The 22,776-nt window shown below is 39.3% G+C and overlaps 1 protein-coding gene and 1 pseudogene across 1 annotated transcript; both read right to left on the reverse strand.

Moving 5' to 3' along the window:
• Positions 1-4,470: 4,470 nt before the first annotated feature.
• LOC147790513 (uncharacterized) lies at positions 4,471-4,986 on the reverse strand. The gene has a single exon (XM_087127617.1). It carries the CDS (start codon positions 4,984-4,986, stop codon positions 4,471-4,473), a length of 516 nt encoding a protein of 171 aa, XP_086983743.1.
• A 13,102-nt stretch (positions 4,987-18,088) lies between these two features.
• LOC111803349 (transcription factor MYBC1 pseudogene) lies at positions 18,089-19,947 on the reverse strand (annotated as a pseudogene).
• Between the last annotated feature and the right edge of the window lie 2,829 nt (positions 19,948-22,776).

Genomic DNA, 22,776 nt, shown 5'->3' on the forward strand with positions numbered 1-22,776 from the left:
CAAGTCATCTATTCTTGGAAAGGGATACTTGATTTTTATATTGACTTTTTTCATCTCTCGGTAGTCTATACACAGGCGCAAGGTCCCATCCTTCTTTTTCACAAAAAGTACAGGAGCTCCCCAGGGTGAGAGGCTAGGACGAATAAACCTGTTGCCGAAGAGCTCCTGAATTTTTTCCTTTAGTTCCTTAAGTTTAGCGGGTGTCATCGTGTACGATGCCTTAGATATCAATGTCGTTCCTAGTTACAAGTCAATTAAAAAATCAACTTCTCTACAAGCAGGAAACTCAGGTAGGTCTTCAAGAAAAACGTCTTCGAACTCTCTAACCACTAGGACTGAGAATACTTTGGGAGAAACTCCCCCATTAACAGTCACACTGGCTAGGAATGTCCACTCCCCACGATGGATCATCTTTCTTGCTCTTAGAACCGAGATCACCCTCGGGGTCTCCCTACTTGACGACCCCTAGAAGACCAGGCTCTCCCATGATGGAAGTTTGAAGTTTACCATTCGAGACTTGCAAACAATGACAGCTTGGTTCACACTCCAGCAGTTCATACCCAAAATAAATATCGAAGTCCACCATGGCTAGCAAAATCAAGACGACATCAAACTCCCGACCAGATATAGTTACTCTTCCAATCTTCACTCTATAGGTGACCTTTAGCAATTTCTCTAACGATATGAATACCAAAAGTACATTCGTTAGAGGTTTTAATCCTAACAATGCTTTCTTAGCAAATCCAACAGAAATAAAAGAGTGTGTAGAACAAGAGTCAAATAGAGTGAACGCAAAATGCCCAAAGACGGATAGCGTACCTGTTACCACGGTGACGGATTCCTCAGCCATCCTGAGCTCGATGGCTTGGGCTACTGCTTGCCCCTGCTGCTGTTGCCAACCTCCTCAACCTCCCTGATTTTGAGCGGCAGGTTGGTACACCTCAGGTGCATTTCTGTGGAGACTGTTGCATTTTGGGGTACGGTGTCTTATCCTGATCCATGGTTCGATCGTGGTTACCTGAACGGCCACGAGTTTACCTATCATGTCTGTGGCCATGTCTATTTGCTTTCCTCTTTCAATTTGAAATGGTGGTGACGGACAAGGCTGCAATGATCGACTTGTCCTTCAGACGATGCATATTCGTCAATATAGAAAACTATAAGGTAGAAGCATAATTTAAAGGATTGTGAGTAGATCTGGAGAAAGATCTTATATTGAAAGTGCTTTTATGTTCGGATTTGGGCGTAGTACTCTTTTTTTTTTCTTTTCTTTTATTTTCCTTGCAAGTCTGTCCGAACCCCTTCAAGGTGTTGTGTGTGGGGGCACAATTACCTTTTTGCCCCCATTTGACTTTGACCGAATATTTCAATTAAATCACAATTTTTTTTTTAATTTTCCTAAGCTCCTTGAAGTGTCCCAGAGAATTTTCTACCTTTGCACCGGTTTGAAAATCACACTCTAATATCTCCAATAAAATCTAGGAACTTAGTAAAAGTTAGGATGCTTGTCATAAAGAAATGTGAATTTGTACTTGTTGGGCTCGGAATTTTACAAAAAATCTCCGTTACTATTAGCATTATATGTGCATCAGCTAAACATCATGAATAATCTTTTGTAGGGTTATGTCATAGGCCAAGTTATGGACATAATGCAATATGACATTCACAACATACAACATACGTCTCAACTTAATATGGAAAATAACGTCATATTAAGAAAATAACAATATGCATCGTCATCATCCTATATCGTTATCATAACGCTACCGAAATACATCATAATCATCATAACACATCATCATACATCATCATATAACTTAATGCGTGTTATCATATATCAAAGATCATATGTCATAATTATAAAGCATAAAGAACATGTGTCGGTGCCATTAGGCATGTGTCGTCAAGTAGCAAACAAGTATCTTGGCTATCTTATAGTTAGGTCACTTAGTTGGTAGGCCTTAGACGTCGTTATCCCTGAATTTTAATACATTAGCTCTCGTTCCTTGAAAGCTGCTCCAAGTATCATCGTTGTTCATTTCCTATTAGGTTGTTCATCATCTTTTGCTAATATTCACAATTGTAACAAAATTTAACTTATAATTGTGTAATAAGGCATTATCATGACCTCTATTACCTTAATAAGGATCAAAATTTAGCTCTGGAAGGGTAAAATATGTAGGGGTTGTTCTCCAATTTGAAAACCGAGCCGTTTGAACCATTTTTTAGCTGAAGGACTACACGAAGCCGAGCTGTGAAGCCAAGAAGTGTTTTTATGTAGGCGTGACATGTGTAACCAAGGATGTTTGCAATACTGTTCACAGGTTGAGGCGCGGGTTTGGGTCAGACAGATCGGGTATGCGGGTGCTGCAGGCGTGGGCTAATGTAAGTGGATTAGGCCTAGAGCTTGGTTTGGGATTCGAGTTATTGGTATACAAGTATGGGTTGGTAGTGAGACACTAGGCTAAGACCAATGGATGGGCAGTGGATTATGGGTTGAGTCCGACCTAGATTCAGATCTGTTGGATTCGTCTTCTTCGCTCAACTCTACGCGATTTTTTGTCTTCGTCCGACCTGGATTCAGCTCTCTGTTGAACCATTTATTCCTCTTCCATGGAGTCTCGTGGCTTGTAGACGTCTAAGACGAAAGATCGATAAGATTTCTAACAATCAAACTTCATCTCTTGCTACAGACGACAATGGACATTGGATAGGCACGCAAACATCGTTTTAGGAGGGTCCCTTATCTGAACCGAACTCAATTCCAAGTGTACACCTAGGCATAACTCAACACTACTGCTTATCATTCATATAATAAATAACGTCACACAAGCTCAACGGGGCGATAACATCCATCAGCACTCGGAGCGCAGATACACAAATACCCTCGTCTGCCAACATAGAATGAACGAACAAATATAAGCAAAAGTAGAAGTATAAGCATAAGTAGAATGAAATTCCACTCAGGTAGCAAGTCCATCAAATATATAATTATCTTCCTATGTGCAAGGGTTATCGAATCTAGCCATCTATGAGTAATTTTCTCTAAAATACATGCAAAACTAAGCGCACCCAACGAATATTACTTCTTAATTTCGTATGGTTACTTCTTGGTCCGTCACATGCCTTCCTGAAATTGATTTATACCCATAGATGAGTCAAAAAATTATGAATTCTCTGGGTCCGCGCCTATTTCTGTGTAAAATAGGATTAATATTGGAATTGGGACAAAAAAAAATAATAATAATAATAACAAATTGAGCAAAAAAAATGGGTGAGAACAGGGGCTCCGCACACATGAGTTAAAGTAGAAAGTGTGGGGGCTGGGCGTGCTTTGAACCCCAACGGATGCAAACTTACCCTTCGAATTTTTTAGGCATGACACTTGACGTGCAGAGATTGGCAGTAGGATTTGGTTGGACTCATGCCGCGTTTGGGTACATTTCTCCGCTGCGTGCCCAACACATGTCTCTTTGGTTTCTATCTTCAAATCCATAACTCAAATTAATTTTTAGATTTTTTCTATCTTCAAATCCATAACTCAAATTAACTCGATTCCTTCACAAGAATTCAAGCTCAATTCCACTTAACCATATATATTTTTCTTGCTTTTTTTTTTTTTTTTTTTTTTTTTTGATACACATAGACCTCAAGAAATGAGTTTGAAAATTACAAAAACTTAATTTTTTACTCAAGTTGGACGATTCTCATATTCAATTTCCTACACTTGTTTTGGCCAAGTTTCCTTCCAAACTTGCTAAGAATTCTCACCTAAAGTATTATAATTGATTATTAAAACCTAAATCATCAAAAACTCACAGATCTAGGGCGAAATCCCGAAACAAAAGAGGCCAAAGTCTTACCTCTTGTTCTTGTTCGTTTCTTGCCGGAAACGAATGATGTAAATGCTTAGATCGCTCCTCTTGAACCTCTCAGTAGATCTGGAGGGAGTCCTTTTGATTCAAAGTGCTTCGATGTTCTGATTTGAACTAGGACCCTCCTGCCTCCTCTTCTTCTTAAAATACCCTAACTCCTCTTTTCTCTTTCTCTCTTTTCTTTTCCTTGCAGGTCTGTCAAGATCCCCTCAAGGTGTTTGTGGGAAAAAATTACTTATTTGCCTTAAATTTTTCCAAGCTCCTTAATGTGTCTGAGCATTTTTTTCCATTGGCACCCGTTTGAAAATAATTCTCTAACCCCTCCAATAAAATCTTGAAACTTGTAAAAGTTAGAAAATGCTTTTTATAAAAAAGTGTGAGTTTTTGCCTGTTGGGCTTGGGGTGTTACAACAACCTTCCTTAGGAACTTTCATCCTTGAAAGTTGGCTATTCCTAAAAAAGTTTGAGGTAAGACTTCCTAACGTCATCCTCACCTTCCCATGTAGCTTCGCTATCTATGGTTATCCCACAAGATTTTGACAAGGAGAATCTCCTGGTTTCGTAATTGTTTGACATCTCGAGCTAAAATTTGGATTCAGGCCTTTTCGTATGACAGATCCTCTCGAAGTAGAAGTACTTTGTGCTTAATGATGTGGGTGGGGTCCGATATGTATTTCCTCAACATGGATACATGAAAAAAATTGTGCATAGCAGCAAGAGTGGGTGGCAACGCCACCTGTACGCCAACAGCACCAATCCTCTCAAGGATCTCGAAGGGACCTATGAACCTGAGGCTAAGCTTACCCTTTTTCCCAAACCTCAACATCCCTCTCATGGGTGCTACCTTCAGGAAAACATGTTCACCCACCGTAAATTTGAGATTATTTTTTTGAGTGTCTGAGTAGCTCTTTTGTTGGCTCTTTGTAGGAAGTATCTTTGATCTAATTTTCTGGATTGCCGCGTTGGTGGCTTGAATCAGTTCCAGTCCTGTAAGTTGTTGAGTTTCATCCTCTTTCCAAAACACTGGTGTCTGACACCTCCTCTCATACAAGGCCTCAAACGGAGCCATTTGAATCGTTGTCTGATAATTGTTGTTATAAGCAAACTCCATGAGGGGTAGGTGTTCATCCTAACAACCAGCAAAATCCATCATACGCCGTGAGCATGTCCTCTAATACTTGGTTCAATCTCCCTATTTGTCCATCTATCATAGGATGGAAGGCTGTACTGACATGAAATTGGGTACCCAAGGCTTTCCGCAAACTCATCCAAAAATGAGATGTAAATCTAGCATCGGGATCAGGTACAATAGATGTAGGCACCCCATGCAACTGGACTATTTCTCAGACATACAACAGAGTCCATCGATCTACTCGAAATGTGCTCTTACTCGGGATGAAGTGAGCTGTTTTGGTGATTCTATTGACAATGACCCAGATCACATCAAAACCTCGTCGAGTCTTAGGTAAACCTGATATGAAATCCATGATCACTTCCTCTCACTTCCACTAGGGTATGTTTAACGGTTGCAGCAACCTTGCAGTGCGTTGTCTTAGGGCTCTCACCCTGCTGACACGTTAGATAATGTCCCACAAACTATGTGATGTTTTTTTTTCATTCTTGGCCTTCAATAACTACTCTTCAGGTCCTGATATATTTTCGCTACCAAGGTGGAATATATAGAACGTGTCATGTGCTTCAGACATAATCTCCTTAAGAATTTCCTCATCGCCAGATACACACAGACGTCCCTACCATAAGAGCCTTTCCTTAGACAAAATTGAGAATTCCTCAACTATCTCAGCCTCATGGGTGTCATAAAATTCGTGGAGTTGCACATCTGTAGAATGTGCATCAATAATGCGTTTACAGAGTGTGGATTGTACTGTTAACTGAGCTAGTTATGCAGTAATGTTCTTAACCACTATATTAATCACAACTCTATGGATCTCGTTTTTTAAGCTTGCTTTACTGGGTGAACAACGCAGAGATGTGGGCTACCACATCAGCCTTGTCAGGATGATAAAAGATCTCAACATAGTAATCTTTCACCGGCTTGAGCCACCTCCTTTGTCTCATATTCAACTCCTTCTTGGTGAACATATATTTAAGGCTCTTGTGGTATGTGTACACTCAGATTCTCTCCCCCCAAAAAGATAATGTCGCCATATTTTCAGTGCGAACACCACGGCAGCTAACTCCAAGTCATGGGTAGTTGTAGTTCTTCAATAGTCTAGAGGCGTACGCAATTAGTTTCCCATTCTGCATAAGCACACAACCCAAGTCCTTCGTTGCGGAATCACTATACACAAAGAGGTTGCATGTTTCATTGGGTGCTGTGAGGACTTGTGTAGTTACCAACCTCTTTTAAACTCTTGGCAGCTCTCTTCACACTCTTGGCAGCTCTCTTCACAAGCTGGAGTTCACACAAAAGATTTTTCATTTTTAGTCAACTGAGTCAATTTTTTAAAAGTCTGGTAAAAACATCCTGCAGTAGCCAACGAAGCAAAAAAAGCTTCTTACTCTCTGTGCCGCACATTTCTCTCTCTGTGCACTCACCCAATTTCTTTTTCTTTTTTCCCATCTCTCTCTCTCCCTCTCCCTCCAGTCACGGTTTTTCTTTTCTCCATTTCTCTCTCAACTCCCTCTACATTTTCTGCTCATCTCTCTCCATTTAAGCACACAACCTAACTCCTTTGTTTGGACGTCACTATATACAAAAAGGTTGCACGTTCCATCGAGCGCGGTAAGGACTTGAGCAGTCACTAACCACCTTTTCAACTCTTGAAAGTTCTCTTCCCACGCTAGAGTCCACACAAAGGGCTTTTCATCTTTGGTCAACTGAGTCGCTTCCGATATTATTTAAAAGTCTTGGAAAAACATCCTTTAGTAGCCAACCAAGCAAAAAAAAAGCTTCTTACCTCTGTCAGTTGTTGGTCTAGGCCATCTCATGACAGACAATCTTAGCTGGATCCACGGTATATCCCCCTCTTCCGAACACATGTCCTAAAATGCTTCTTCCCACTGCCAAAACTCAGACTTAGAAAACTTGGCATACAATTGGTAAGTTCTCACACATAGTCAGAACTATTCGCAAGTGACCTTCATGCTTAGATTCAGTTCTGGAATACACCAAAAAATCATCAATGAATACAATCACAAAGGAATCGAGGTAATCCTTGAACAACCTATTCATAAGCTCCATAAAAACTATAGGGGCATTGGTGAGGTCGAAAGACATAATTGTGAACTCGTCATGACTGTAGCGACTTCTAAAGGCTGTCTTAGGGTTGTCCTCTTCTCTAATCCTCAATTGATGGTACCCCAACCTCAGATCTATCTTGGAGAACACAGACGACCCTTGCAGCTGACCAAACAAGTCATCTATTCTTGAAAAGGGACACTTGTTTTTTATATTGACTTTTTCAGCTCTCGATAGTCTATACACACGCGCGAGATCCCATTCTTCTTTTTCACAAAAAGTACAGGGGCTCCCCAGGGTGAGACGCTAGGGCAAATAAACCCCTTGCCGAAGAGCTCCTTAATTTGCTCCTTTAGTTCATTAAGTTCAGCAGGTGTCATCCTGTTCGGTGCCTTAGATATAGATGTTGTTCTGAAATCAATTTCTCTACTAGGAGGCAACTCAGGTAGGTATTCAGGAAAAACGTTTTCGAACTCTCTAGCCACTGGAACTAAGAATACTATGGGCTTAACTCCCCCATTGACAGTCACACTGGCTAGGAATGTCCACTGCTCACGATGGATCATCTTTCTAGCTCTTAGCACCGAGATCACCCTTAGGGTCTCCCTAGTTGACGACCCCTGTAGACCAGGCTCTCCCATGATGGAAGTTTGAAGTTTACCATTCGAGACTCGCAATCAATGATAGCTTGGTTCACACTCGAGCAGTCCATACCCAAAATAATATCAAAGTCCACCATGGCTAGCAAAATCAAGACAGTCTCAAACTCCCCATCAGATACCATTACTCTTCTAGCCTTCACCCTATCAGTGCCTTTAGCAATTTCTTTAACGATTTGGATACCAAAAGTATATTTTCTAGAGGTTTTAATCCTAACAATTCTTGCTCAGCAAATCCAACAGCAATAAAAGAGTGTGCAGAACTAGAGTGAAATAGAGTGAACGCTAAATGCTCAAAGTCGGATAGCGTACCTGTTACCACAGTGGCGGGTTCCTCAGCCATCTTGGCCTTGATGGCATGGGCTACTGCTTGCCCCTGCTGCTGTTGCCAACCTCCTCAATCTCCCTGATTCTGAGCGGTAGGTCGGTACACCTTAGGTGCCTTTCTGCGGAGACAGTCAACAACTAACTGGTCTTGCTTGCCACACCCAAAACATCCATGTAGGACATAACACTCTCCCTCATTAACCTTGTTGCATTTTGGGGCACGGTTCCTTATACTGATCCACGGTCCGTTCGCAGCAACCTAAACATCTAAGAAATTGCCTATCATGTCTATGACCGTCATGTCTATTTGCAGTCCTCTTTCGACCTGAAATGGTGAGGGCTGACAAGGCTGCAACGATCAAATTGTCCTTCAAAAAGTGCATATCCGTCAGTATAGCAAACAATAAGGTAATAGCATAATCATAAGGATTGTGAGTAGATTTAGAGTGCGACCTTACATTGAAGGTGCTTTTATGTTCCGATTTGAGCATAGTACCCTCCATCTTCTTCTTCTTAAACCATAACTCCTCTTTTATCTTTCTTTGTCTCTCTCCTTTTTCTTTTCTCTTTTTTTCTTTTTTTCTTTGCAATATTGTCGAGACCCCCTCTAGGTGTTGTGTGTGGCAAAATTACCTCTTTGTTCCCATTTGACTTTGATCGGATATTTCCATTAAATCACAATTTCTTTTTAATTTTCCTAAGTCCTAGATGTGTCCCGAGCATTTTTTTACTCTTGCACCGGTTTGAAAATCGCACTCTAAAATTTCCAATAAAATAGGAACTTCTAAAAGTTAAGAGGATGCTTGTCATAAAGAAGTGTGAGTTTGTACCGATTGGACTTGGGGTGTTAAAAAAATCTCAATTTAACAAAGTTTAAAGTCCCCGACTCAGGAGCTTAAGGCTTCAGTTCATAAATTTGCTTCATTCTACTTTGATGAGGTTCCAGTTGAGTTGCTTTTAAATTTTATGCTGCTCGGAAATTGTTGAAATTTCATGTGCTATTAGGTTTGGAAAAGAAGGCCAAGTTTGTTTCTTAGTATCTAATATTTTCCTTCTCTTATCTTGAATTAAGAGTAAGTGATGGGTGAGCATACATGCATGGTCTTAAAGCCTTTGAACAATGATAAAAGTGAAGTTTTTTAATTTAGAAGTACTATTTCCCGGGGTTGGTTGTTGCATTTGATTATATGTTATAAGCTCCTAGGATAAAAGTTAATTAATTTTTTTTAATTCATCAATTATAATTATTTTCACTATCGGCCTATAGTTGAACTCTCATGCAATTTAGGGTAAGTTATGTCCATTGATATAATCATTATAAGTAAGTCAATCTTTCTCGGGTTCTTCGTAAGTGTAATTGGGTCAAAACACCGTTTTATTCCTATAATTACATTTTTCACCTTAAGTTTCTCTAATAAACAATTTTTTTTTTTTTTTTTACGATCCAATCATAACCTAAGTCTTTCTCAGGCCCAAGGATTGAGCCCCATTTTGTTAGGATCACACAACAACGCACACGCTCGATCTAGATGAACACAAAGAATGGGATATAGATAATTGCAAGGAGAACTCTAGCTAAAAGGATTTTTTTTTATTGATGACTTCAGTATGTACAACAAGAGAGAGTACAGAGAATAGAAAAGTACATTTCAAAGCTCTACTGGATATATATATAGTTCAATTTACTATATATAGTTTTACCAGATTTAACCATCTACTATATATAGCTATTTACTATATATAGCTTTACCCGATTTAACCATTTACTATATATAGCTATTTGCCATATATAGCTTTACCGGATATAGCTTTACCAAATATAGCTTTACCGGATATAACCGTTGACCAAGCTATAAATAAGCATCAGGCTCCATAACCTAACAATTCTCCCACTTGGAGACTGATCTAGTCAACCAAGAATTTCATTCTCAAATGACCATGAGCATCTTCATGGTCTTCATGGCACCATATCAATTGAGGCTTTGCACAACCTCAATATTCCAACATCAACACATTTTGTCAACATGTTTGCTGGATTCTTCGCACCCTCTATCTTCTCCAAACACATCACCATCTTTCACTAACCTGCAAGTGAAATGGTATCGTCTTCTGTGTTTTCTCTTGAAATGATAGACCGGGTTCCTTCACCAACTGTATGACACTCTAACTATCTCTGTAAAGAATATCTTCGTGCTACTTCTTGCCCATTCTTCCAGATAGTCAATCATCCATATCGTCTTCTTTCCAGCTTCAAGTATTGCCACGTATTCAGCCTCAGTACAATGTATTTTTGAAGCCTAGACGTCTCATCATCCATGGCTTGCTCCTACTTGGTTGTATCCTCCAACTGTAGGGCCTCGTCAAAGGGTTGTGGTTACCTTTCATCAGCAACAGATAGTGTAATGAAGGTACATACATATCTGGTACTCTGATAGTACAGGATGATCTTCTCAACACCAGTTCAGGTGTCACTTGCTCCACTGTTGATTCCTCCGCAACAACCTCAGGAGTTTGTTGAGTATCTGCTACAAGATCACTTGGTGATTTTCTCCGCAACTCAACCTCAACTCCCACTTGCTTTGTTGTCTTGGAACCTTGCTCCACATCTGGTTCCTCAGCAGTAGTCTCAGGAGTTTCTTGGGTATCTGCTACAACATCACTAGGTGAGTTTCCCTGCAACTCAAGCTCAACTCCCACTTGCTTCGTGGTCTTGGAACCTTGCTCCACATCTGGTTCCATTTCCAACCACACTTTCTTCAATTCTCTGGCGGTCCTTGTGAAGCTAACTCGTTTCTGCTTGCTCATAACGTAGTTCTCACAACGACCCACATCAACAGATCTTAGACCTTCTAAAACTCCTTTCGCAGCCAGCCTCTTCATTCCTTTCGCGCTCATAGGTTCAAGTCTATTGTGTCGTAGACTTGAATTTGAAGCACTCTCAGCAACAACAACTATGCTCATACACCCTGCAGTGGTGTATAGGGTTCCAGATTTTGAGCCACGTGCTACCACCGTAGCACCCTTCATAATCTTCCACGAACTCTTCCCTAACTTTGTTGCATAACCTGTGTTGTCCAACTGACCAATAGAGATCAGGTTCCTTTTGAGAGCAAGAATATATCTGACATCCTTTAATGTCCACTAATTTCCTACCGGAGTTTTTATGCAGACATCTCCTTTTCCTTTAATCTCCAAATCTTTGTTGTTGGCAAGATACACCTTCTCGAAATTTTCAGACTTGAAATTCTGGAACAACTCTTTATTTGGAGACGAATGAAAAGATGCACCTGAATCCAAAATCCAGGATTCAATCGAACTGTCCGCGCTGAGGATTAGAGCATCCCCAATGTCTTCTGTTGAATTTATAGAATCATCATCATCTCCAGATTTGTGATTCTGTTTCTTCTTTGGTCTTGTACAAACTGTCCGAAAGTGACCTTTTTCTCCACAATTCCAACACGTTACGTTCGGTCTATTTGGAAATTTTTCTCGGCTCTTTGATTTTGATCGCCCTTTGTTTGGGCCATTCAGTTTACTTCTTCCCCTTCGATCAACACTGAGAGCATTGCCTGATGAATCTCAAGTTTCTCGTTTGCGAATACTTTTGCTGAGAACTACATCTCGAATTTCACCAAACTTCAGTTTATCAGATCCTCGGGAACTGCTGATTGCGGCAACAACAGTATCCCATGACTCGGGTAAGGATGACATCAAAATCAACGCTTTAATTTCATCTTCGAAATTAATTTCTACCGAACTCAGTTGACTTATAATCAGCAACACGTCCACCTTCAGACATCTGTAGATTGAACAATCTATGCATCAAATACACCTTGTTCATAGACGACGGTTTTTCGTACATATTCGACAGCGCCTTCATCAGATCTGACGTTGTCTTCTTGATAATGTTGAACCCCACGTTTCTGGATAGCGTCAACCGGATCATCCCTAAGGCTTGTCGATCCTTGAGCTTCCACTGTTCCGTGGTCATGGTATCCGGCTTCACCCCAACAGAGGTTCGTGAAGATCTTTCTGGTACAGATAATCTTCAATCTGCATCTTCCAGAAACCGAAATCGGATCCATCAAACTTCTCAATTCCAATCTTTGAACTTTCCATCTTCACAGATCGTGGTGAATTTTGCCTAGCTCTGATACCAGTTGTTAGGATCACACAACGACGCACACGCTCGATCTAGATGAACACAAAGAATGAGATAGAGATAATTGCAAGGAGATCTCTGGCTAAAAGAATTTTTTTTTTTATTGATGACTTCAGGTATGTACAACAAGAGAGGGTACAGAGAATAGAAAAATATTCTTAGGGTTAATTTAAGATGAAAACCATTCATTCTATGTTTAAACTTTCAAAAGAAAATTATTAATATCTTCGGACTTTTTTGCAAAATTAAAAATTATGTTTACTGTTAGTCCTATGTTTAAAAAATATTCACCTTTAAAAATAGTAGTTGAAACCACCCCACCCAGATGACAGTCAGAGTTCTCCTATTTATAATTATTTACAAAATAGAGAAATATGGTAAATTACAAATAATATGGGAAGAACAAGAGAAGGAAAGAATAATAAATGAATACAATATATTTGCCTTTAATAAAATGGTAGATATGATAAGCAGTAAGGAAAATATCTAGATATTTGCCTTATAATAAACGGTCAACTATCTTTAACCCCCGCAAGCTGAGCGTCGGATTTGAGCAAACGTGAAGCTTGGATCTGAAAAATTCAAATATAGGTCGAGAAATACTTTTTGTGAAGATGTCAGCAACTTGGAGATGGGAAGGTACATATTGTGTGCGAAGTTTGCCAGCAATAACAAGTTCTCGAAGGAAATGATAATCTAGTTCAACATGTTTGACCCGCTTGTGATAAACGAGATTAGAGCTAAAAAAAAAGCACTTTTGTTGTCACATAAGAGTAAGAGTTGCTGTGAAATAGGAACCTTGAGGTCATGTAAAAGATGCATAACCCAAAGAAGTTCAGCAGCAGTTGTGGCAAGAGCACGATACTCAGATTCACAGCTGGAGCGTGAGACAGTAGGTTGCTTTTTGGCATCCAAGAAACGAGATTGTTACCAAGATAAATAGAATAACTGGATGTAGAACGACGAGTATCGAGACAACCAACTCAGTCAGCATCCGAATAAGCGACTAACGTACTAAGAACAGTGGATGGACGAAAGGTAAGACCAAAGTGGAGTGTTCCTTTGACATAGCGAAGAATACATTTGACAGCAAGAAAGTGATCTGCAGTAGAGGCATGCAAGAATTGACTGACAAAATTGACAGCATAGGTAATATCTGGACGCGTAATAGTCAAATACTGAAGGACACCAACAAGAGATCTATAGAGAGTAGGATCAGAGAAAGGAGAACCATTAGCAGTCAAGTGTTGAGAAACAACCATGGGAGTGTGGATTGGTTTGCTATCGAGCAACTGAGCACGAGTAAGAATATCTCGAACATATTTTAACTAACTAATAAAAAGACCATCAGGAGTGGGGTGAAGCTTCAAGACCAAGAAAGTAACTAAGAGAACCCAAATCTTTGGTAGCAAACTCAGATGAAGCTTGCGAGTAAAGCTGTCAACAAGAGATGAGTTGTTGCCGGTAACAATAATGTCATCAACATAAAGAAGCAAATAGATAAGGTTAGATTGCTGATGAAAGACAAAAAGAGATGTGTCAGCGCGACTGCAAGAAAAACCAAGTGTGAGAAGAAATGAGCTAAAATGTTGAAACCAGGCGCGAGGAGCTTGCTTTAAGCTATAGAGGGCTTTCTTTAATGGACAAACATGAGTGAGAAATCGAGGATCAATATACCCAGGAGGTTGTTCCATATGAACACGTTCAATAAGAGTTCCATGGAGAAAAGCATTCTTGACATCAAGTTGTCGAAGATGACATTTATTTGTGACTGCAATAGAAAACACAACACGGACAGTGGTAGCTTTGTCAACGAAAGTGTCAATGTAGTCAAGACTAGGAACCTGAGTATAACCTTTGGCAACAAGACGAGCCTTGAAACGCTCGACAGATCCATCAGGCAAATATTTAATACGAAACACCCATTTAGAGCCCACGATGTCGGATTTGGCAGGGCGAGGAACCAAAGTTCAAGTATCATTTTGTTGTAAAGCTCGAATTTCTTTATCCATGGCAGCAACTCAAGTAGGATTCTTAACCGCAGATTTGAATCCTTTTTGCTCAGTGGATGCAAGAAGAGCAGAAAGAAGTCCAGATGAGCTCAAAATACCAAGATTTGCTGGATGACGAGTCTTGAATATACTAGCTTTGGCTCGTGTGATCATAGGATGAGAGCCCAAAGAAGAGGAACCAACGGTAGGTTCAATAGATGTCGGATCAGAAGTCAAGGGTGGCAAAGTGGAACTTGCAAGAGAAGTATCAACCTGCAAAAATTCATCCACAAGGTCAGAGGAATGTGCGATGATTAAGTGGTAGGGGGATGAATAAATATGATAAAGATGTGGTTCAAAGAAATTTGAAATAAGAAGAGAGAAAAGAGGTTGGGCCTGGGAGCTAGGAATAGCAGAAAAGTGAGTTTCATCAAATTGAGCATGGCGGGTGATATACAGCTTAGTGGTGGCGGGATCAAGACAGCGGAACCCTTTATGAGCAGGACTATAACTCAAAAAAATACAAGGAATGCTGCGGGGAGAAAACTTGTTAGGTATATAATCACGCAAGTAGGGATAAAGACCCAAAGGGATGAAAATTGCATAATGCGGAGAGTAGTCATAGAGGAGTTCAAAGGGTGACTTACTTCCAAGAAGTGGAGTAGGCAACCGGTTGATAATACAAGCTGCAGTGCTGAAGTCGTCAACCCAAAAACGAGGAGAAAGATGAGAGTGAAAGAGAAGGGCCAAGCCAGTCTCAGTCACATGACAATGTTTTCTCTCAGCACGACCATTTTGAGCAGGTGTATATGGACAAGAGAGTTGATGGTGGATGCCAGAAGTACGTAAATGAGTTTTGAAACAAGTGCTAGTAAATTCGATACCTCCATCGCTTTGAAATACCTTAATACGAGAAGAATATTGATTTTTCACAAATTGTTGAAATTGAAGAAAAATATCAAAGAAATCAGATTTAAATTTTAAAGGGTAAGGCTAAGTGAATCGAGAAAAATCATCAATAAAAATAACATAGTAAAGAAAACTCAAATTTGATTTGACGAGGGAAGGACCCCAAAGATCACAATGAATAAGATCTAATACATGAGACGACCTACGTTCATTGCAGGAATAAGATAATGATGACTTTTCGCAAGCTGACAAGTATTACATAGTGATGGAGAAGGCAATAAAAACGTAAGAGAAATATGACATTTTCTATTTAAAAAAGAAATAACATAATGATTCACATGACCCAGGCGAGCATGCCATAAATCATATGAAGCACGTAAAGATTTGTTTCTAAGGACTGAAATAAAAGCAGAGTTGTCGCGGTCCAGCACATATAGCCCTCCATCTCTTTTACCGATTGCCACCACCCTTCCTGTTAGACGATTCTGGATAGCAAGAAGATTATTAGTAAATGTAACGGAGGGAGGAAAATCATACGTTAATTTACTTATTGAAAGAAGATTTTTAGTGAGATGAGGGACAACCAAGACATCTAATAAGTGAATATTTGGAACAGGAGAAAGAGTATCGGTGTGGGTAATGGGTGAGATGCACCGTTTCCTACGGTTACAGAGTCCTTACCCGTGTAATTTTTAGACTGATCCAAAATAGATGGGTCGGCAGTCATATGGGCTGAAGCCCTTGTGTCCAGAAACCAATCAGCAATATCGGGTCCAGCAATAGAACATGACGTGTTGAAGGCTTCAGTAACGTGAGCATGAGAAGAATCGGGTCAAACATACCGTTGGTTGTAGCGATCAACATAATGGCCCTCTATGCAGCATATTTGGCAGTGAGGTGGTCCACGACCCTAACCTGAGTGGGTTCGTTCTCGATTGGAAGAGTTGTTTTGTGGGAATAAGGACGACCTCGCTGGTTGCTAGAGGAAGCAGGGTGGCTTCCATGAGTGTGACAACGATTAGTGGCTGTGAATGTTGTAGGAGTGTTGTCAGAGGACTCAAGGGAGCGCTGGAACAACTCAAAACTTTTAGCTTTAGAGACTAAATCTGCAAAATAGGGGATAGGGGTGAGAACCATCTGAGCAATAGAAAAAGCTGAAAAATCGGAGCCGAGTCCACGAAGGAACCAGTGCACTTTATCAATGTCCTCGACAGGTCTGCCAATGGCATAAAGTTGGTCACAAATTGTTTTGAAGGCACAAGCATACTTAGTAACAGGTTTGGTGCCACGTTTCATCAGCTGTAAGTCATCCTTGAGTCTCAGTTCACGAGCTTTCGAATGATGGCTGAACGTAGTTTCCAACGCAAGCCAAACATCACGTGAAGAGACCAACGACAACAGCAATGACTTCCTCAGTGAGAGAGGAGAGCAGGAGACAGAGAAGTCGTTGATCGGCTGCTCTCCACGCCAAATATTTGTGGTGGAATGTTGAGGAAGTTTTTGGTTCAAAGCGAGGTGGTGGAACCATAATTCTATCAACATAGCCCAGCATGTCTTGACTCTCAAGGAGAGAAAGAAGTTGGCTTTTCCAAAGAAGATAATTGGAGAAAGAAAGTTTGATGGTGATCATATGAATTAGAGTGTTGAAAGAAGGAAGATGATAAGAGGATTCAGAAGCCATAGAGAAAAAAGTATCAGTAGTGTTAAACTGAAAGCGCTTTGATACCATGAAAATGTTTGTTAAAAGTACCCACCCTAAATGGTGATGAGAGAGTAGCCATTATAAAAAATGTTGACGAAAAAAAAAATATATATATATATATATACTTTATAAATCATATCTCTTCGATATTGGCTATAAAAACATTTTTAACGTATCCAAGTTTTAGAGTATTAATGCTACTTGGTAATTTTAAAATATGGTATTAACGGTTCCATCCATATAGTAACGATAAGGGTATTTTTTATTTTTATTTTTATTTATTTTTTTTTTGTGTGTAAAATTTAGAGTTTTTTTAAAGTTGTACAAGATCTTTAAAGGTGTTAATATTTTTGAAACCCCTTTCAAAAATAAAATAATAATTTTGAAATTCTTTTGAAATTTTATTTCATAGTTTAAAAGTACTTATTTAATTTTTTTTTTTTTAAAAAAAGATTATTATTAAAAACTTTTAAAAATTCAAAAGTACTTTTTTAAGACATAAAAAGTACTTTTATTAATAATTTAGTCAATAATATTGAAAGCATTTATGGAGACCAAATAAAAAATAAATAAATAAATAAAATAAAAAAAAGAGCATAATTTTAATTCCTTCAGGCATACATAGGAAGACAACTCCATTATAAAGGGCACAATTATTACAGAAAAACTGGTAGTCAACTATGAACAAAAAAGCTTGATAAAGTAAGAATTATTAACAAGGCATTATTTATAAAGGGCACCCCTTAAAACTAAGGCCCCCCTACCCCACATGAACCCATATCACTCCCCAATCTGATTCAACCAACTGAAACAAACTTCACTTTTTCCACATATAATCTAAACACTTCACAATCTTGTCAAATAATCTATGATACGCAACGCCTGATATCGCTTAGTACATCATAGGTTCGACCAAAACACGGTCATGGCCTAACAACAGCAAGCTTAAACAACATTCGCTTAGGCATGGAACCCATCAGTCCATGTTTCTTTTCTTTTCGTTTCTAGATGATTGTATCGCACGGGGTAGGAAGGATTTGAACCCATCAGTTCACATTTCATTTCTTTTCATTTCTAGATTATTGTATCACACAGGGTACGAGGATTTGAACCTAGAAAACCTCTTAGGATACCTACGCTCGAGTTTTCTTAACAGCAGGTAATCGCGTACAAAAGTATTCATCAAACTCAAGGTGCTAGAGCTATTATTAATACATAGGCATACACAACAACAAAAACAACATCCAAGTTGTTTGGATCATAGAGGAAGAACATTAAAAATATGGATTGATTAACTGAGATGTCAAAATGATCACATAAAAATGTTCATATAACACTGTCAATACACCAACCATCACATGTTAATGAGTTCTTTCAGCTTTTATAATATACAAAGTGCAGAAAACTGACCTAAGGATACATAGATATCACGTCTGCTCCAATCATCATCAACTGGTTCTTGGATTGCAACCTATCAACCCTTTCCATCCTGATGATTACACAAGAAACAACTGCAACCACAAAAATCTAATGCCATTATTATCCGTTCGAGCCACACGACGAGGAACCGATCATCATCCGGTATGATAGATAGCAACCAACAAAGAACAGGATAAGGGATGTGTCTCTACCTATTTGTAAAAGAAGTGAGCTAATGAACAACTAAGATAACATTTAGAGTTTCAGATCAGACCCATATGAGATTTATACCAATTTCCACAAGAATTAGAATAGAACATGCTCTCAATCCTCCCCAGTAGGGAATAAGGTGAGAACTTTTCTTCCACCATTGGCATTGGCTGATTCCAAATCCTCAATGTAATTAGGGATTGAGTTATGCACTGGTGCACCCATTCTATGGACTGGTTGGGATTGTCTAGCTAAAAATGGATGCTCAAACTGGCCATTTGGGGGCGACCCGAAATGCCCGACTTGTCGATGATACGACGGCTGGAGCTGTGGATGCCCGGCGACAGCAGCAGCAGCAGCAGCAGCAGCCATATGCTGCTGGTGATGGTGGTGTTGCTGTAAAGTGGCCATTGGAACAAAGGGCAAGAAATGGTCTGAAGTGGAGCGAGCTGAGTGAAGCAAATGGGGTGGGACTGGGGAGCTAGCGAACAAATGGTCAGTGGGGTCCGAGGAAGCAACCAACCCACCACCACCACCACCACCACCGCCGCTGGACAAGCCCTGCATCCGTTTGAGATAGAGGCGGTACTTCTGCAAATGGCTAGCAACGTTCTCTCTGGTCAAGCCATCGACACTCATGAGCTGCATTATGGTCTTGGGGACGGCATTTTTGATACCCAAATGAGCAACAGCATCGACGAATCGCTTATGGAGTTGAGGTGTCCAAACGAGACGCGGCCGCTTGAGGGTTCGAGCCGGTTCGTCGCTAGCAGCACCAGAACCCAAATCGGCGGAATCACCGAAATCCGCCGAGTTGGGGGGCGCAATTCCATTGCCGGAGCCAGGGAGAGGATTCGAAAGCGGGGGAGATGGGCAGGGCAAGGGCGGACTGGTATTACTGGAATTCTGAATATCAAAAGCCAAAGCTAGATCGGGAGTTATTAGGGTTTGAGAAAGAGGCATCAATTCATCCGGAGATGGAAGCTCCTCTTCCCATCTCGAGAACCAATTGGAGTGTTCTTCCCTCATTATTTCCCCAATCAAACTCCAACCCACTTCACAGTTCTTCCTCCTGGTCAACAACTGAAACCCCCTTTCAAGAAGAACACCAAAAAGAGCAAAAATTTCCAGAAACTAAAGAGAACCCAAGTCAATAAACACGATTAGCAACACAAATCAACAGAAATACACAAAACCCAGAAACAAAAATCCATGGCAGAATCAGAAGAACACAGAAAAACAGAGAAAATGGAAGACGGGCAACGATGATTCTGAAAATCAAGATAAAGGAGATGAAGAACAAGGGGGGTGGATGATGGATTATGAAGAATTGGAGTCGCAAAAGGGTTGAAGATGAAGAAGAGAGGTTCGAGGTGGATCTTGTTTTCTCCTGTTTTCCTCTTTTCGCTTAGTTTTTCTCTCACTAGGAACCGGGGGGCGTGGAGGTACTGTCGTTGATGCTCTGTTTGCCCTCATATTTCTTTTGTTTGTTTCTCTCAAGTTTTTTTTTTTTTTTTTTTTTTTTTTAAATTTTTAAAATTTTTGATGAGAATTATTTTCCTGGATTTATGGGTCTCATTAATAATACCTGAAAGTGAGTGTTGTAAAGATCCATAAGATTTTGTTCCCCATCATAATTTCTCCAGCGCGTATCCCTCACGCTCCTTTGCATATATCTTGAAGGACTTCCCTATTTTGGTTCTTATTTTGTGGCTTTGCTTTTGTTTTTAATAATTTGTTTGAATGTATATGGTAGGTGGTTTTTTTTTTTTTTTTTTTTTTTTACATAGCCTTCAGTTTTTTATAAATTAATTTTAAAATTTTTCCCATTTTGGGCTGGGTTGTGGCCCAAACACTACTCCAAGCCCATTACAAAAATTTGTTCGGCCCATCATTTCATTGGATTTAAATCATTTTCTTTTTAAAAGAATTTGACTCAATAAATTTAAACCCAATTTTAAGACTTGTAATAAAAAAAAATATTAAAATCCATGTTAAGGATGTACGCTATTGGAGACCCACTCGAAATTCTGGATTAATTGGATTGGTGACTTAAGCAATATGAATGAATTACCCACAATTTCTATTACCGGGAGACAGGAAAATGAAATCGGAGAAAGAAAGAAAAAGAAAGAGGCTTTCCGCATATTATTTATTTTTTTATGAATTTATATCCGCTCTTGTAAGGAAAGCCTCTTTCTTTTTCTTTCTTTCTCCGATTTCATTTTCCTGTCTCCCGGTAATAGGAATTGTAGGTAATTAACAATGTATATTACACAGAAAACCAATAATCCGCCACACCAAAAAGAGTGATGGGTAGCCACTCCAAAAAGAGGATACGCCACACGCCAAATACCGATTGTACTAGAGTCCACCTGCATGATTCTGTGCGGTACACTGCTTATAAGGGGGGATTCAGTGCTACCTCTCGCGTGTTATTCTCGTTGTCTCTAGCATGTAATGTGTGATCGTGTCTCCTCCAGCTTTTGATCTGAGTAGTCGGGCGTAAGTTAACGCATGGTTCCAACTACCTTATCTGGAGAACGGCGTAAATAGAGGTCAACGCTGGTCAGCGTTTCGTCTATCATGGGATGATTTCATTAGGTTGATATAACTAATGCGCCACTTCTCGAGACAGGACCGTATTCTATATTGAATGATACTAGAAACCGAGCCAAATTATTTATGTATAATAGATTTTTATATCTCTAAAGAGTAAACATCATATCGCTAGTGCCCCACTCCACAAGCATGATCCTGTCTCCTCCGGGAGGTCACACATCTCCCATCGGAGTAGGCGAACAGTGGAAGGTGCCGCACTCCAAAAGCATGATCCTGTCTCCGATGATCCTACTCAAACCAACCATCGGAGTCGTCTAAGGAGTAAGGAGTAAGGCATTCAAAGGTCTGAGTTATATCTCTCTATCAGTTTGTGTTAGTGTGTAGCATCTGAAAGTTGAGTAGTACTCTAAAGGATAACACTTTTCGGAGTACTTTTAAGAGTGGAGTGAAAAAATAGAGAAAAATCAAAGAGAAAAAAAAAAAGAAGAATGAAAAATGAGATGAAATTGAAGAAGGGGACAGAGAGAGAGTTATTTGGTTACCGTTGGAGAGGTGAGAAGGTTTTCACAAAAATCGATCTTTGTACATAAGTACAATGGAGAATTTTTGGTCTCTAATTATAACAATTTGGCTTTGGTTAGTGTTTTTCAATCTCTTTTACAGGAATTTGAAGGCATGTTTCAAGATAAAGAAATACCTCCCATTAGAGGTACTGAACATAAAATATACTTAATTCCAAGGACTGTCATTCCTTATAAGCCAGTTTATCGAGTCAATCCAACCGAGACAAAAGAAATTCAAAAGCAAGTGGAGGAGCTCATGGAGAAGGGCTATGTACGAGAAAGTTTGAGTCCATGTTCTATACGAGACTTATTGGTGCCAAAGAAAGATGAAACTTGGCGCATATGCATGGATAATAGAGTCATCAACAAAATCACGGTAAAGTATCGACATCCTATTCCTAGGTTAAACGATATGTTTGATTTATTGCATGATTCGTGTCTATTTATAAAAATTATTTTGAAATCTGGATATCATCAAATTAGAATGTACGTAGGAGATGAATGGAAAACAACTTTCAATATTAAGTTTGGATTGTGTGAATGACGTGTTATGCCTTTTAGGTTAATTAATGCTTCTAGTACACCTATGCGCTTAATATATAATGTTTTGAAAAAATATCTGAGAAAACATGTTGTTGTTTATATTGATGATATTATAATTTATTTGAAGATTTTGCTTGAGCCATGGAGCATGTTAAATTAGTTTTGATTACGCATAGAGAAGAGAAATTTAATTTAAATAAGCCTAATTTTTGCATGAAAAAAGTCACTCTCTTGACTTTATGGTTGGTAAAAGTAGAGTAGCATTAGACAGAGATAAAGTTAAATTCATTATGGATTTGGCAACACCAAAAAGTACACTAAAGTTAAGGAATTTTCATGAGTCAGCTAACCTCTATAAGATTTGGAACCTTGTTCTAAATTAAATCAACCCACAGTTAAAATCATGATAAATTTCATTTATCAATTTTTTTTTTTTTTTTTTTTTTTTTTTTTTTTTTTTTTTTACCTAGTAATTTGTGACTATTTATCTCATCCGCAACTTTCAACCCTATAAGTGCCCACTACTTCTTTAGTGGTCATGGTTTACCCACGCCCCTTAAATCTCCATAATAAAGAAATCACTTTTACCACGAAATTATGAAATCAAAAGTAATAAATAAAGTTTTCTCAACTTAGCGATCAAAGTGTAATT

Source organism: Cucurbita pepo, chromosome 10 (assembly GCF_057944985.1).
Source record: "Cucurbita pepo subsp. pepo isolate OVF chromosome 10, ASM5794498v1, whole genome shotgun sequence".
NCBI lineage: Eukaryota > Viridiplantae > Streptophyta > Magnoliopsida > Cucurbitales > Cucurbitaceae > Cucurbita > Cucurbita pepo.

Excerpts from the sequence above, each read along its gene's own strand:
- LOC147790513 (XM_087127617.1), bottom strand. The coding sequence starts at position 4,986 with ATGGAGTTTGCTTATAACAACAATTATCAGACAACGATTCAAATGGCT.